Source organism: Fundulus heteroclitus, chromosome 2 (genome assembly GCF_011125445.2).
Source record: "Fundulus heteroclitus isolate FHET01 chromosome 2, MU-UCD_Fhet_4.1, whole genome shotgun sequence".
NCBI classification, from domain to species: Eukaryota; Metazoa; Chordata; class Actinopteri; order Cyprinodontiformes; family Fundulidae; genus Fundulus; species Fundulus heteroclitus.
The window spans coordinates 3,378,321-3,393,990 of NC_046362.1; the positions used below are offsets into that span (position 1 = coordinate 3,378,321).

The 15,670-nt window shown below is 40.3% G+C and overlaps 1 protein-coding gene across 1 annotated transcript in view; it reads left to right on the forward strand.

Annotated features, from left to right (window-relative positions):
* Window positions 1-4,103: 4,103 nt before the first annotated feature.
* LOC105927064 (plasma membrane calcium-transporting ATPase 1) overlaps window positions 4,104-15,670 on the forward strand; it is a 59,002-nt gene continuing 47,435 nt past the window's right edge. The window contains exons 1-3 of the mRNA XM_021317086.2: window positions 4,104-4,202; window positions 4,445-4,672; window positions 15,176-15,467. Coding sequence (XP_021172761.2) covers window positions 15,272-15,467 — 196 coding nt within the window. The 5' untranslated portion in view covers window positions 4,104-4,202; window positions 4,445-4,672; window positions 15,176-15,271. The remainder of the gene's footprint in view (window positions 4,203-4,444; window positions 4,673-15,175; window positions 15,468-15,670) is intronic.

A 15,670-nucleotide genomic window follows, 5' to 3' on the forward strand; every position in this document is an offset into this window, starting at 1 on the left:
TTACTGCCACCAACTGGACTGGAGGATGAACAAGAAATCAACAGAAAACAAAACAAAAACTAAACCTAAAACGTAAATTCTTCCTGATAAAATAAACAGTTCGAGCTTTTTAAAAACAATCTTATTCAGTGCTTCTTTGAGCTGTCTCCTTTCTGTTTAATATCAGTTGCATTCCATGAAAATGTGATGTACAATGTCAGGAAGCTTGCACAGATCACATAATCCTCATGTATGCGCTCTAAAAATTATCAGTATTTTGTTAATATTTGTGTGACCTAATTAGAGCCATGTTTGCTCGCATGTCCTACACATTTTCGAATGCCATATTCATTTACTTCCCAATTAGGGTCGCCAACTCCTTGAAAAATAAATCAAAAATAAATAAGGGACACTTCTTGGCCAGGCATTGTCTTCTTAACCTGACTCCGCCAGATGGATTTGCTCCGCGAGTGAAACCTTGAAAGCTCGCGAGATCAGGATGGTCTCACGAGGCCATTGTCTTCTACCCTACTGACATGATTAATCAATTTTTGCTTTTTCTTCTGTATGTGAAATGATTTTGACTCAAAACTGAATTTAGTTGGACACATATTTTGTTTCTACATTTGGGACACTTCCTTTTTTCAAGAGATGGTTGGCAACTGTATTCCCACATTCCTGCCAAATGTATAATTGTATTATGATTAATGATTATGGACTATTGACTATTAATTATTTAATTTTATTTTGGCATTCTCCCTTACCTTTTATGTTTTGTGTGACCTTTTTGAACCAGGATGAAGTCACATTAACTTATAAACCGCTTATTTAAGGGAGTCCCTTGACACACAATAAAAATGTTGCGCAATAAAGGAAAACAATAAACTATTAAAGCAGGTCCATGTTAATGAATCAATCCCAAGAACTTCCAGTTTGGACGTAAAAGCACTCAATGAGATGAATTCAGTTAATTTCAACATTTTCTTTAGCCACTTCCAGGTGGAGAGAGCAAGGTGAACAAAAACCTTCCTACCTAATTTGGTCTCAACAAAAGGCAAAGAAAGAAACCCTTCGCTGGTGCAGTGGGTCCTGGGTTCCTCCTGGTGCAGGTTAATGCCCGGCTTCTTGTAGCAAGAGTATGCAGGCAGTTCTTGGAGGATGGAGAAAGTGATACCTTTGACTGGCCTCCAGGGTGCTCTACGCTCCGGGACCTAAATCCAACAGAACTTCTCTGGGACATCATGTTGAGGTCCAGCCAGCGACACCAGGTTGCACCTCAGACAGTCCAGGAGCTCAGCGATGCCCTGGTTCAGATTTAGGAGGAACTACCCCTGATAAACATCCATCATCCCATATAATGTGTCAAAAAACAATTATGAATTATATTTTGAGCTGGCATTGATTCTCTTTGATCTGTTGAACACATCCAAACAACTGTTCTTTTGGTAAACTCAAGCAGAATTCATGGACCCATTAGTGAGAGCAAAACTGTTAAGCTCCTATAGGAGCCAAAGCCTCATCAAGTCAATGGATGTATTTTATAAACCACCATTCACACACAAGGCAATCTGAAATTCTTCCAAAGTGTGTGATGATGCTCTGTTCCCATGTGTTTACACCCTCCTCTGTTGTGTTTTGGTCCGGTTGGCAGTGTGCTCCGCAGCTCGGCTCCTTAGTTAGAGCAGCGACGCCTGTTGCCGCCCTGATTACTGGGAGTCGGTCCACCCGCTGTCCTGACTATATATACCTGCCTCACACAGCCAGTCTGCCAGGTTCCTGAAAGCCATCGTGTGAGTAATCCTTAACCTTTCATGAGGTCAACAGTAAGAACTCCATCGTGGGGAGGAAAGAAACTTCGGAGTACCGTGCAGATTTCAGACATCCTATAACTCTGACGTCATTACGCAACTAAAACGCACGTGGATGTTGCGAGTCAAATCTAGAACTACAGCAGCCAGAAAAAGAACTACAAAGTTTGCGTTCTCTCCGAATATTTCCGTAATTTTCGTCAGGTGGCCATGCTTATTGTGGGATTCCTTAAAGTTCCTTAGCACCAGTAAGGGACATTGCAAGGTTATGCTAAAGTAGCCATGATAGGAAGCTTTCAGTCTCCTTTCCTACCTCCTTCCTTACTGACTGCACTATACGGACAGCGCTTATCATGAGGACCACTGAGGCACTTCTGCTTTGACCGAAGAGTCCTTCTAATTAGACCCTTTCGGCAGCTCATGTTTGGGGGCTTCTATTCCTCCACGTGGCCTGGGTTCAAGTCTTGAGGCCTTTGCTGCATGTCTTTAACCTGACAACAGCCAGATGCATGTCTCGCTCCGCCTAGCTCCACTCACATACATCTGGGACATCGCCCATTGAAAGTGATTTCCCCAACCAAATTTATGGTCTGGCCAATCAGGACGCAGGGCGGGTGTTTCCTGGATGTGACGTAGCGGAGAAGTGACCGTGAGATTCCAACAACAATGGCGGCTCGCATCGAGGAAGCAAGCGTTAGCACTGATGCTGCTATTTCTTCCGTGTTGTCCAATCTACCTTATATTATTTCATTAAAAGAACATCAGAGAACGGCTCTGAAGGCTTTTGTTGGTGGAAACCATGTTTTCGCCCTTCTCCCGACCGGATTTGGCAAGCGGTTAGCCGCTAACGAGCGGTTAGCCGCTAGCGGTTAGCGCAAACCATATTAGGAGGCCTTTAGTCCTCAACGCGGTCCGCCCGGGATCGACTCCAACCCGCGGCGCTTTGCCGCCTGTCACCCCTGTTTTTTTTTCCCTGCGTCGCTCTCATCAGCGTCACGGGTTGGCTTCGGTGTGAGTGGTTGAAATAGCACGTCGATAAAGATGACAGACAAGTGGCTTATCCAATCACATGCAAGAATTTTTGATAAGGCCCAGCCTTCAATAAAGGCAATTCCTATGGCGATGTCCCAGATGTATGTGAGTGGAGCTAGGCGGAGCGAGACATGCATCTGGCTGTTGTCAGGTTAGCATGTCATTCCCCTTCTCACTATTTCCTGTAAACTAAAAACCAATAGAGCTAAAAAAAAAAAAAAAGCTTTCAGATTGAGTAATGCCATATTTAATGTATTATCATCTACAGGTTTACATTTTAGGCTGTATTTTAGGCCCAAAAAAAACAAACTCCTTAAGGCATTCCACTAGATTTAATTCAGGCAGGGAACAACTTAATGTAATACAATGAGTTGCTGATTGTGAAATTCTTGCTTTTATAATCAAATGAAACAGACATCCTCCGCCCCCCACCCCCGATTACCACCTTTCTAACCTCCTTCACATCACTACGCCCCACACCCCTTAGATGCTCCTCCTCTATTCACTTCACTGTTCCTCCTTCTCGCCTCAGCACCACGGGGTGCACAGCTTTCTCCTGCTCTGCTCCCAAAACTCTGGCATTATCTCCCTCCAGACATCTGCAACACCACAGTAACTTTTATTTTTTGTTGTTTTATCTTTATTGTCATCACGCTGCTCCTTTTAAATAAAATGTATTATTATTATTATTATTATTTTATATTCTCCACCACAGCATTGCGTTGTTCTCAGCGTTATTATTTCTGACCACTGGGGGGCAGCCCATATACACGTGTCGTGGAACATATGGCCCATTAAGCATCCTGAATTCCAACTCCAACCCAATTTACCCAGAGTGAATCTAGCAGACCTCAGCTCCGTGGATCTGTCATGGAGAGCAGGCCCTCAGCTGACCTCGACAGCGAATCGCTCGGCTCCTGGTGTGACGGTCATTGTTTAATACGAAGGCGAGGCATTGGAAAACCCTGGAGTATAAAACCACAAGTAAACAAAAAAAAAAAAAAAAGAAAAAGTGAAAGAGTAATATCCCTGCGTGTCGCTGTGTGTTCAGTTAATCCCCCTGTATCACCATGTGCTGTAATCCACCTGTGTGTGTGTGTGTGTGTGTGTGTTGTGCCACCTGACGTCAGCTTGCTCCTCTGGGTAGGTATTGGATGGGATGGAAGGGGGGGTGGGGGGGGGGGTTGTGTGCAGCAAACAGCACCACTGGAAATAAAGCCGGCAGACCCCTCAACTGGGCTGTGTCTCAGTGTCTCCTGAGTTTGGAGCATCAGTTGTGTGCTGCTTATGGTGCTTGCATTTTCCTCAGAGGTTGCTTTGGTGTCTGGTGCATGCTCATCCCAGCTGTAGGAAACTTCTGTGGGCAGACACACTGCTGCTGATGTGAGTAAACGCCTCTCTGATTTCAGCCTAGTGCAGTGAAAGCTCCAGGTTTGAATGTTGTGTGCACAGACACCTGTGCATCCCTCTCAGCAGGAGGAGCTGCAGGAGCGGCCACAGTCTCTCTGGAGCTCACCGAAGCCACAGATTGTCTAATTAGATTAGGCGAGGCTTTCCACAGATAATCATTTAGCCAGCTCTGTTCTTTTTTGTGTGCTTTTTTTCTCCCCCCCCCCCCCCTGCAGTTTCCCTGTGATGGAGCGCTGATTATGAGCGTCAGCTTGCTGAAGGTCAGAATGAGTTTCTCTGCAGTTTGATGAGTAAAGCTGTGGTCTGCAGACTGATGGCCGAGGTGCTGCTGTTGGGTTATGTGCTGGTTCTGGAGCTGTGATTGTCACGCTGCTCAGAGTAATCGGACTGCCACTAATACCTGCTGCTGCTGCTGCTAACCGGAGGCAATGGGGGAAGTTTGTGTAAGTAAAGCTTTTTTTTCCTGCTTCTGTGTGGAAATAAGAACCTGCTTTTTTTGTTGTTTCCATCAGATATAATCAGTTTTTGGGAGAGCTTCAAAACATGTTACAGTGTGATTTTTCTTTTTGTACTGTTACAGATCAACAGATAATTTGGTTAAAAAAAATTCTCAGTGATCTCGATGAAGTTTCTGTAGTGAGAAATGTAGGAATTCTTTTTGGTGTCCATTTGCAAACACTGCTTGATGAAGCTACGGACAGGGACCTGTAGCTTTATCCACTAATTTGACAGTCATGACTTGTGTTCAGTGTGGCTCCGTTTTCTTTCTTTTTTCTTTTTTTTGTCCTCTCTCCTTCAGCCTTGAACAGGCTGCCTCTGCCTCGTTCAGATTAAGCCCGGCTGACTGATTGACACAGCAGCTTACAGTTGAAGGCACCGAGGTCACAACCTGTGAGAAAAAGCCATAAAGACGCTCACAGTCAGACAGAACGCTAAGAATTACACCTCCGCGCAGTCAGACTTTGTACATCCAAGCGCGTTTTGTTTCTTTTATAATGTAGCGGGGGTGGCCGGATCTGGAATGAAAGGCCTCATTTAGTGCTTATTTTCTGCTCTTTTCATACATAAAGTGTTGTGTAGTTACAATACTAAGCTATTTTGCATCTTTGGCACAGTGCAACCACCAACCTTGATTTTTTTTATATCTATGGGGATTTTAGGGGATAAAACAGCACAAGGCAACACATTTCAGCGACCTTCTCTGGTCACTCAAATGGACATTACTCCCATATATTTTGGACACGAACACAAACAAAACCATTCTGGGACAGTGCTTTCCAAATAATAGACAACGCCATGGCCCACCTCATCCACACGGATCCCAGCATATTTTTTTTTTTGAAATGAAATGAAATTTATTCAAACATGAACATGATACAAATATAAAAATAAAATAGTGCACAGTAACAAGAAGTGCATAAGAAAGAAGAGAAAATACAGATTTTTTTTTTGTTTCAGTTAACATATCATGCTCAAAATGGGGTAGGAAGAAGTGAGAACTTATAAACTCCTACCCCTAAACACTTGAGACTTTAGAGTCCTACTGTCATTAAAAAAAAAAATCAATATCAAAGTGGCAGTTTGAAGTAACAGTTACTAATATTTACCTATACATTTTCCCATTTTATGCTGGTTTATCTTTCTAAACCCTTACACCAAGTTATTATCTTCAATACACACCTTATTGCTTTCTGTCCCCATGTGTATATCTATTGAAAATTACCTCTTTGTACCTTCTTTTGAATTGTGTTAAACTATTGCTTTGTTTTAAATCTTCATGTAACTTATTCCATAACTTTACACCTTTAATTGAAATACAGAAGCTTTTCCTTGTTGTTCTAAAATTGCGGATCTTGAAGATTGAGTGACCCCTTAAGTTATACCCCCCTTCTCTTTCAGAAAACGTGCTCTGTATGTGCTCAGGTAACAACTTTTTTGATACCTTGAACATAAATTGAGCCATTTTAAATTCTACAAGCTCGTCAAATTTGAGAATTCTGGATATTATGAAGAACGGGTTTGTATGCTCATAATAACCGACATTATGGATGATTCTAATGGCTCGTTTCTGTAGGACGGTTACCGGATGTAAAGAGCTCTTGTAATTAACTCCCCACACTTCACAGCAATATGATAAATATGGTAAAATCAGAGAGTTATATAGAGTATGAAGTGATTTAGCATTCAATACATGTCTAGCTCTGGCCAATATGGATATACTTTACTGAGTTTTTTACTGGGACTAGTCCCCACAGAGGCAATTCCAACAGAAGACAAATACATCTATAACATTTGAATAATTGCAGCAAAAAAGGCCAGAATAAGGAACAGGCTTAAGAAGGACCCTCAGACCGAACATCAATTAGAGAGGTGTCAAACTAATTTCTATATGGGGCCACTTTGGCATCATGAAGTCATTAAAAGGGCCGCTTGCATGTGTAGAGACGATACTTTTCATTTCATAATTTCATTCCAGTTCACACAGTAGTATAAAAAATGCACAGTAACATAAAAGTAGCACTCTTAGGCCTAGTTTATACAGTTTATCTGCAAAAAAAAGTTGATTTTGGGGTGAGTTACACTTATAGGAGGCACAGTTTTAGCCACTTTATACACTATAAAAGGATATATGCCTTTTTTTGGCTCTTGAGGGCCGGATAATTTACCTTGAAGGGCCAGATTTGGCCCGCGGGCCTTGAGTTTGACACCTGTGAGCTAGACATTGTAGACGACATTTATGCTATGGAGAGATTAACTATCGTTCTTTGACTTAAAGTACACATCTTTGTAAAATGTTGCTGTAAAAGGCATGATTATAAGTGAAGAGAAGCTTGGAAAACTGATTTGCAGCAGTATAATTGAACAGAGCCCCAAACTGTTTGTTCCTGGTTCTATACCTATTTATTTTTTCCTTTGAACACTTATTGAAGTGAAAAAGTAGGGACAAATTGTAAAGTGAAGGAGAAATGACATTTTATGGACTGCGGAGATGAGGGAGCTAAATGTGAACGCAATGGGTTGATACTTTGTAGAAGTACTATTGCTGAAATCACAGCTAGAAGTGTTGGTTTCATCAGACCAGAGCACCTTCTTCCTCAGGTGTGATGTGGAACATGGCTAGCAGTAAACTCTCAGTGAGACTTCTGTTGGCTTTCTTTCAGCAGTGGCTTCCCAAACTGACAGTTTACAGATCAACAGGTTAACCAGGGTGAAGCCTTTAGTATAACTGTATGATGAGGTTAAATTTCACAAAGCATTTAATAATTAGTGGCTATAAAAATACTGATGAAATTGTAATTATTATTACTATTATTACATTTGTATATTTTTTAGATGAATACTGTCCTATGAGTAAATAGCATGGTAGGAACAACCAAGATTTTTTTCTGGGCCATGCAGTATGTGGTGTTTTACAAGGGAATACTTTCTATTTCTCCATGAAGAGACAGATTGTTCTTTGACACATCTTGAATGCGGAATCATTACTTTAATGGCAACTTAAAGCTTTAATTACACAGTAAATGACGTAAATGGCATATATGAGGCTTTATTTAGTGATGTTATTTTGAACTGAAAGACATTTTTTTCAATCTTCATGCCAGAATAATTCATTGCTATGACGATTTTCATCGTTGAATGTGCTGTTGGTTGAGGTTCAGAGACCTTTGCGTGAGACATGTCCCCCTATCTGGATAAGGGTAGAGGAAGTGGGTTTAGAACTCCAACCCGCTGCAGCGTGTAATCGGTATGTGTGTCGGCTGCTGATTTGCTGCTCTCACTGAAGCTATTTGGACTTTTGGGTTGCCTGCAAGAAAAAACCTCTGCTGTCCAAGAGCCAAGTCAGTTATGTCGTGGAGCCCCACACCTAAACAAAAAAAGTCCCATCTATGAGATTATTAGCTGTTCCCTAAGATTGTTTGAAAAGTTCCCCGTTTGTGTTTAATAGTCCTTTCTGCTTTATTTCTGCCACCCTGGTGAAAATAGATTGCTTGCGTTAGAATGTGAAACATCCTCCCCTGCTGCAGAAGCTCAAGCCCACGGCGACAAAAGGAACACGCGGAAAAACTTCAAGGAATAGCCTCGATAAACAGAGCTTTGATACTAGAAAGCAATGTCAGTGTGTGAAACCTTCTGCCACCCAGGTGCATTTGTAGCCATACCTTTTGTTAAATAGGCCAACCTTGTCAAATCCAAAGTTCTTGCAGAAGAAAGGATTTTTTTCTTTTTTTAAATCACAAAACAAAATTGTGAATTTACCAGCCCAACAGTGAAATAAGCACACCATAATTAATTGAACATACAAAGCAAACATATCTTGTTGGAAAGGGATTTATAAATTGATGTAGATACATAACTAAGTGTTTCACACATTTTCTTTATTTAGAGAAGGAATCAAGACTCTTTATTTTCATCATGTTTTACCATACAGATATTTTTTGATGAGGCAGACACAGGTCAGGATGCATATTTCAGTTTGCTGGGGTTGATTGAAAAAAAAAGAAAGGATTATAAAACTGCAACCAATTCTCAGCCAAAGCAACAGGATTAGGGTTCTTGCTGTATTTAGCAAAGTCTAATAAATGAATTAAAAGCAGATGTGGCTGTGCCAAAATCTGAATTTGAGTAAACCTCACATGAAATAAAAAAAAAAAAAGAAATATGCAAAATCGTAGTTAAACTACTGTCCTGATCCCTGGGTGTTTGTTTTGATTATGTTGATTATCAAATCATGTCCTGTTTGGTTATTGATCCATTTTATTTATTCCTCTTCCCTGTGTTCCTTCCTGTCTGCAGTTCCTCTACCTTAGAATTAGGTTTATACTCATAGTTATCTATATTTGTCCTCAGGACCTTGCTCTTCTCTGCGTTTCCCTTCTTGTGCTGTTTAACCGTTGTACACACGTTCCTGGGTCTACACTTGATCGTTTTCAGAAAAGTTTACATCCACACAAACTCCTATAAACCCACCACTGAACATTGTTTTAAACATGCCAAACGCGGAGGGGGCAGTGCAGGTCATTCCAGTGTCTTACACTACCCTGCTTGCTACTATATATGGGCTGGAGCTTCAGACCCTTGAAAAACAACTGTTTTGCACAGCTTTTTGCATGGGCTGGCACTCTGTAACTCCAGGGTTCTTTATTTTGCAATGTGATTCAGCCTTAGTTTGTTAAATACAGAGACAGCGGATCAATAAGCATAAAATGATGGTCCATCGGTTGGGTTCCTGCATTGTTCTCACCAAGTTAAAACTCAGACTGTGATGCGCAGGTGCCTAAAACTCAGTTTCATTATGTACACACGCAGGCTCAAAAACTGGTTTTTTTAGAAATAATCCTTTTTAGTGATGTAAAATTGAATGCTCGTGTGGATGAAAGGCCAACCAGCATAAAGATGTATTTGTTTTCCCAGATATTCAGCTACGTGTGGACTAGGCCTTAGTTAGATTTCCATTTCTCCCTGTCTTCCCTGCCATCACGCTCCTGCAGCTCTCCCTCTTCATCTTGATCAACTGTTGCTTGTCTTGTTAATGACCTTCACCTGCCCTCCTGCCCTCCTGTCTTCCTCCTTGTTGTTTCCTCCTATAGTTCCTCTCCTTCATTGTCAGTTTCTCTGTGGTCACCTGCTGTTCGCTCCCTGCTCCGTGTCTGTTTAGTGCTGGGCATTTCTTCTTCACTAAACCAGTATCATCTCATTATGTGGCTTCCAGGCTGTTGTTTGCACTTTGGTCCAGCAACAACCTCCAGAAACATTTACATTTCATTGTAAGATGAGTTAATTTGGCCATAGTCCTTTTTTTTTTTTTGTCAGTAACAGAGTTTAGTCTTCATTAAAAATAATTTAAAAAAGCCTCCACCTGCATCAACCAAATTAGTATCATTCAGGAATTGTGGTTTTTGCTACACAGAATCAGTCCATGGTCCCTGGACACTCCCGTTCTAGCTGAAGTCTATTTAAGTTTTGGTCAGTGAAAGAAGATAATGTGTTTTTTGTTGTTGTCTTTGTTTTGTTAGATTGTTGCTCATGTTTCTCATCAAAAAATACTTTAATACTAAATTTAGATTGGGTCCATCATTAATCCATTTTTGTATTAATGCATCATGCAGAAGCTCTAGGTGATTACATAGGTTACAGTGCTGAGAAATAGACTGATTCCTCTGCTTTTTAAATGTATAATTGATTGTTCCAGAGGAAAGAATAATTTTCAGTAGATCTATGTCATTACTTGGTTAATGGTAAGATCTAACAGACTGATTTATTTTTTAATTATAGTGTGATTTAAAATAGTGCCAATCCACACCACAAATGACATCAGTCATTTATCTTATTTCCTGTAACATTTACTCTCGCCTGGCTGTTGCCTTTGAAGAAGCTCACTGTATCAAATTAAGAAATAGCTTTTTTATACATTAAGGCAGAATCAGTTTCCCTTGTTGTTAGGTTTGCTGGGACTAGACTCAATCTTAATTTGAACTGATACTTAGCCTTATCTAAATTTCTCTTTAAAGTACCATCATGTAGGTTTTGATCCAAATTTTAGATATAGTAAATTATTTTTTAACTTTGGACCCGGCTCTGAATGGTTCATGTGACCTGCTTTACAGCAGACTGTATTTATGTATCAAAAGTCATCTCAGATTCATTAGAATATCTAATAGCTGACAAATATCTCTGTCTGAAGGGTAAATCATCTTAAATTGCGCCGTTAATGTAAGGATTGAAAGAAATAAATTATAATATATATCATGATAAATATAATACGACATATTTCTGTCTAAATCACAACATTAACGCTTTCATTGTAAGCTGAATTATTATAATGGGTCTATCGAACTAAAAGAATCAATACTTCATGTCGTAATAATGACACTGTTATATTTCATTGATTTATTAAATTAAGGAACAACACAACAGTAAAATCGAACGACTTAAAGACAAAAGTCCAAGGGGAACACTTGGTGTCTTTAGATAATCAAACTTTTGATTTAGTTAAATCTATTCATCAAATGTCACTCTTTGTGAAAACTAATCAAAGTTTTGTACATAATTTGGATTCTCCAAATATCCGCTGTAGCTTTAGGGAAAGGTTGAAAATGAAAAATAGAGGAATGAACTCCACATGAAGCCACCTTTAGTCCAGCAGCTGTGGCCACTGCTCAGAATGGCCTGGTGTGGCCCTGTATAAGACTGTGGTGTCACCTCCATTGGGAATGAGATTTGGACCTTAGTAGATGCTGTTCCCGCGCTCCTGTCTCTGTGACGCTGGCATCTGGGAATATCTTGACACCCTGAGGTTTGGCCTGGAAGGTAACCCTGAGATTGGCTGGCGGTCGCTCTCCTGGCACTGGCTTCAAAACGACTTGGCGGTTCCCTCTCTCAGTCGTTTAAACCAAGATTGTATTCTATTCAGAAAGTTCTTTTATTAAAAGATAAAACAATAAAACATTACAGGAAAACAACACAGTGTGTTTAATGGGTTGGCTACCCAGTCAGTCATTGTCTCCTTCTGGCTCTCTCCACTGTCCTTCGCACTTTGCTGACTCAGCACTCAGAGCACAAACAAGTCATCAGAGAGTTTTTATTCTCTGAAACCTTTTTTTTTTAAAGTGACAAAGTGGCATTACCACTAGGATTAGTGTAACCTAGCTGTAAAAAGATCTTTACTTTAAAAAGCCTTAATCTGACATGCTTACACATACCTCCTAATAAAACCTTATCACGGAAACTTCATGGTCATAAACTTTGAATTTTGACCAAAAGAGCGTAGTAATAAAGGATCATAACTTTCATGTAATGTTACCTGATTGTTTTTTTTTTTGTTTTTTTCCAACAGTCTGGATTAGAATGGTGAAGTCGTTACAGCCGTATATTAACAAGCAGTGTTGGGCAAGTTACTTAACAGGAGTAACTAGTTATAGTTACTAGTTACTTCTCCAAAAAAGTAACTGAGTTACTGTCTCAGTTGCTGCACCATTCCAAGTAACTAGTTACTGGGCAAAGTAACTATGCAGTTACTTTTTACGATCTGAAATGTCAATGAATTTGGATGACGTTCCTGTTATTGGAACTTTAAATAGTTCTGAGTTCAATTGACAAAAGTATTCAGTTAGATCATTCTGTTAATTAAAAAAATAATGACGTTACAATAACGTTAGAAAATAACGCCATCACTCCAGTATTTTTAATGTTAGGTGTTTTCTTTTTTTCTTAAAACGTACATACCAATATTGTGCAAAATCCATTAAATCCATTTTGTTGTGTACTTGAATTCTCTGGAAGTGCAGAACATTTCAATGTAGTCTGTCCAGGAGCTGTGTAGATATCTTTATGTTCTTTATGGGTCATATTATTTAAGCCGTTCAGTTTTCTCAGTTTTTTCTATTATGTTTTTTTTTTAAACAATTATTCTACGGTATTTGCAGTGGAGCTGCAAAACAAGGCCATAGACTTCCAGCTTACCAATTTCCCAAATCCACCTGTTTTATATTGCAATTTAGTAGTCCAAACTGAAAGATGCCAAAGTGACATGTGGATGAATGTTTGGTTGCTAGGTGCAACAATCTCAAGGAATTTTGACCAAAGCATTGTAGTTCCACTTTATATAGACCACATCTGAATCATTTTAACGTCAAAAGGAAGGATTTAAACTCACTATATGCCTACTTTAACACTACAAAGTCATTGTGGTATTAGCTTATTTTCCACCACTGTATATTTTTCAAATGAATAGCTGAAAAACACAGCATAATACATGGCAGTGATGCACGGTTATATTTATGTGTAATTAGAAATGTCATGATGTACTGTGCTCTAATGAGTTCAGCTGGGTTTGTTTATTAAAGATGGCACAAATACACTGCCTGGCCAAAAAAAAGTCACCACCAAAAAAAAAAGGTCACACATACTCTAACATTTTGTTTATCCTCCTTTTAGCTTTGATTACAGCACACATTCGCTGTGGTATTGTTCCGATGAGCTTCTGCAACGTCACACGATTTGTTTCCACTCAGTGTTGCATTCATTTTTCACCAATATCTTGCATTGATGATGGTAGAATCTGCCCGCTGTGCAAAGCCTTCTCCAGTACATCCCAAAGATTCTCAGTGGGGTTAAGGTCTAGACTCTCTGGTGGCCAATCTATGGGTGAAAATGACGTCTCATGCTCCCTGAACCATCCATCCATTTTCTCTGAACCACTTTTTCACAATTCGAGCCCGGTGAATCCAGGCATTGTCATCTTGGAGTATGCCTGTGTCATCAGGGAAGAAAAGAATCCATTGATGGAATAACCTGGTTATTCACTATATTTAGGTAGTCAGCTGACCTCATTCTTTGAGCTCATACTGTTGCTGAAGCTAGACCTGACCAACTGCAGCAACCCCAGATCATAGCACTGCCCCCACAGGCTGGTACAGCAGGCACTAGGCATGATGGGAGCATCACTTCACCTGCCTCTCTTCTTACCCTGATGCACCATCAGTCTGGAACAGGGTCAATCTGGACTAAACAATGCCTGGAGATCTACTGTTTTTCTTCAATTAGATTTCATCAAACATTCATAATTCAGGATTTTTTCCAGCCACATTTTTTCCTCAAAGACTATGGGTCCCACTATCCTTCCAGTTTTTAATAATGCGTTGAACAGTTCTTTGGTAGTTTCTGGAACCTCCTTAGATGTTTTCTCTGCTTGATGCAGGTCAAAGATTTCAGTCCTTCTGAAACAGACTGACATCTTTTCTAAGACCACAGGATGTGTCGTTCTACATGGTTGTTTAAGAAGAAGGAACTCATTGCACCAGTTGGGGTTAAATACCCTGTTGCTAGCTGAAACATGCAGTAATTATCCAATGGGATGCTCATACCTATTTGCTTAGATAAATCCAGGTGGCCAGAAATTATCTGAAGTTATCTTGTTCATGCTGTAAAACTGCAGACTTTTTTAATTCAAGGGGCTTGTAAAATTAATTAAATTAAGTTTAATATCTGTGGCACATATTAACAGCTAAACATACCCTGGTTAAAGAAAACAAAACACAAAAAAATAAACATGTAGGGCCAATTCATCTCCCATTTTGTACAGTCAGTTCTGTCCAATTTTATATACGTTGTGCTTTACAGGACAAACAGTTCACTTCCCATTTTATAGAATTCAAATCTGTTAAAAGTCTATGTGTCACAATAGGATCACATTATATACTGTCCAACATGATCCTAATTGTAGTTAAAAAAAAAAGAAAGTCGATGAATTATATAAAGTAAGTTGGTAAGAAGTTGTTTGGATCAATACTTTGCTTTGATGCAATCTCCCATTTTCTTGAACTTGAAGAGAAGTTGTCACTCCTTCATTCCATATGTTTGCAGAGTTTGCTGTTAGAAGAACGCCAGTGCTCGACTCATCCTTCAACTATTGTCCTAATATCAACTGTTTGGGCTGATATTCACTGGACAATACCTAACAGACCGAGAGTTATTTATTAAACAGTAATAACCTATAACCGTGTGTAATGACACAACACACCTAAGGGGATATTGTAGAGAAACAGGCTCTGGGGGGCGGGGGCAGCCAGTCTCAGCCTATTACTATTTAGGTATCCATCAATTTTGAAGACAAATGAGATGATGTGGGGAAAGATGCAGAGTACAGCCCGTCCTGAGGCGGCCAGTGCTTATAGCAGCCTAACTAAAGGTATGGCTTACTGAAGTATCAGCTGAGTTCCTTCCAATCTAGGAAGCACACACAAGCCTGCACCCTGAGGGCAAAGACTTAGCTGGGAACATAAGGAACTGAGTTCTTTAAGATAAGCATCAGCTTAGCCATCTAGAACGATATGTATAAGAAGAATCCTAGTTAATTCTGCTGTTCATTTTACAGAAAGCCATTGCAGACAAGCCAAAGGTTTGATGTCACTGATCGCTCCAATCTCTGCTCTGTTCTCCCCTAACAGTCACAGAGTCCCTGTCAGACTGGATCTGCACCTCAGGCTCGTCACTGAGTCGGCGTTTTTCAATAAAGCACCCTCCAAGCTCCACACAACGGAGACATGGCCAGGAACTCTTTTCGTGGGTCCAAACGGGGCCGCAATGCCGAGACCAACCATGAGCCGGAGTTCAGCTGCACTCTGCAGGACCTGCGCTTGCTTATGGAGCTTCGAGGAGCCGACGCGATTACCAGGATTCAGGATTGCTATGGAGATGTTAACGGCCTGTGCACCAGACTCAGGACGTCTCCGGTTGAAGGTAAATATGCGCTTCTTTCACAAACCTTTTTCATGCAGCAGGAACAGTAATTCATTTGAAGCATCCCTGTAGTGGAGAGCTTCAATTTAACCTCAGGCAGAGCCATTTGTATTTGCAGGGCTGACGATCTTACAACTGAACCTAAATGATGCACACAGTCCAAAACAAAACCAAAGAGATCTTGGGGACCTCTAGTTTGGACT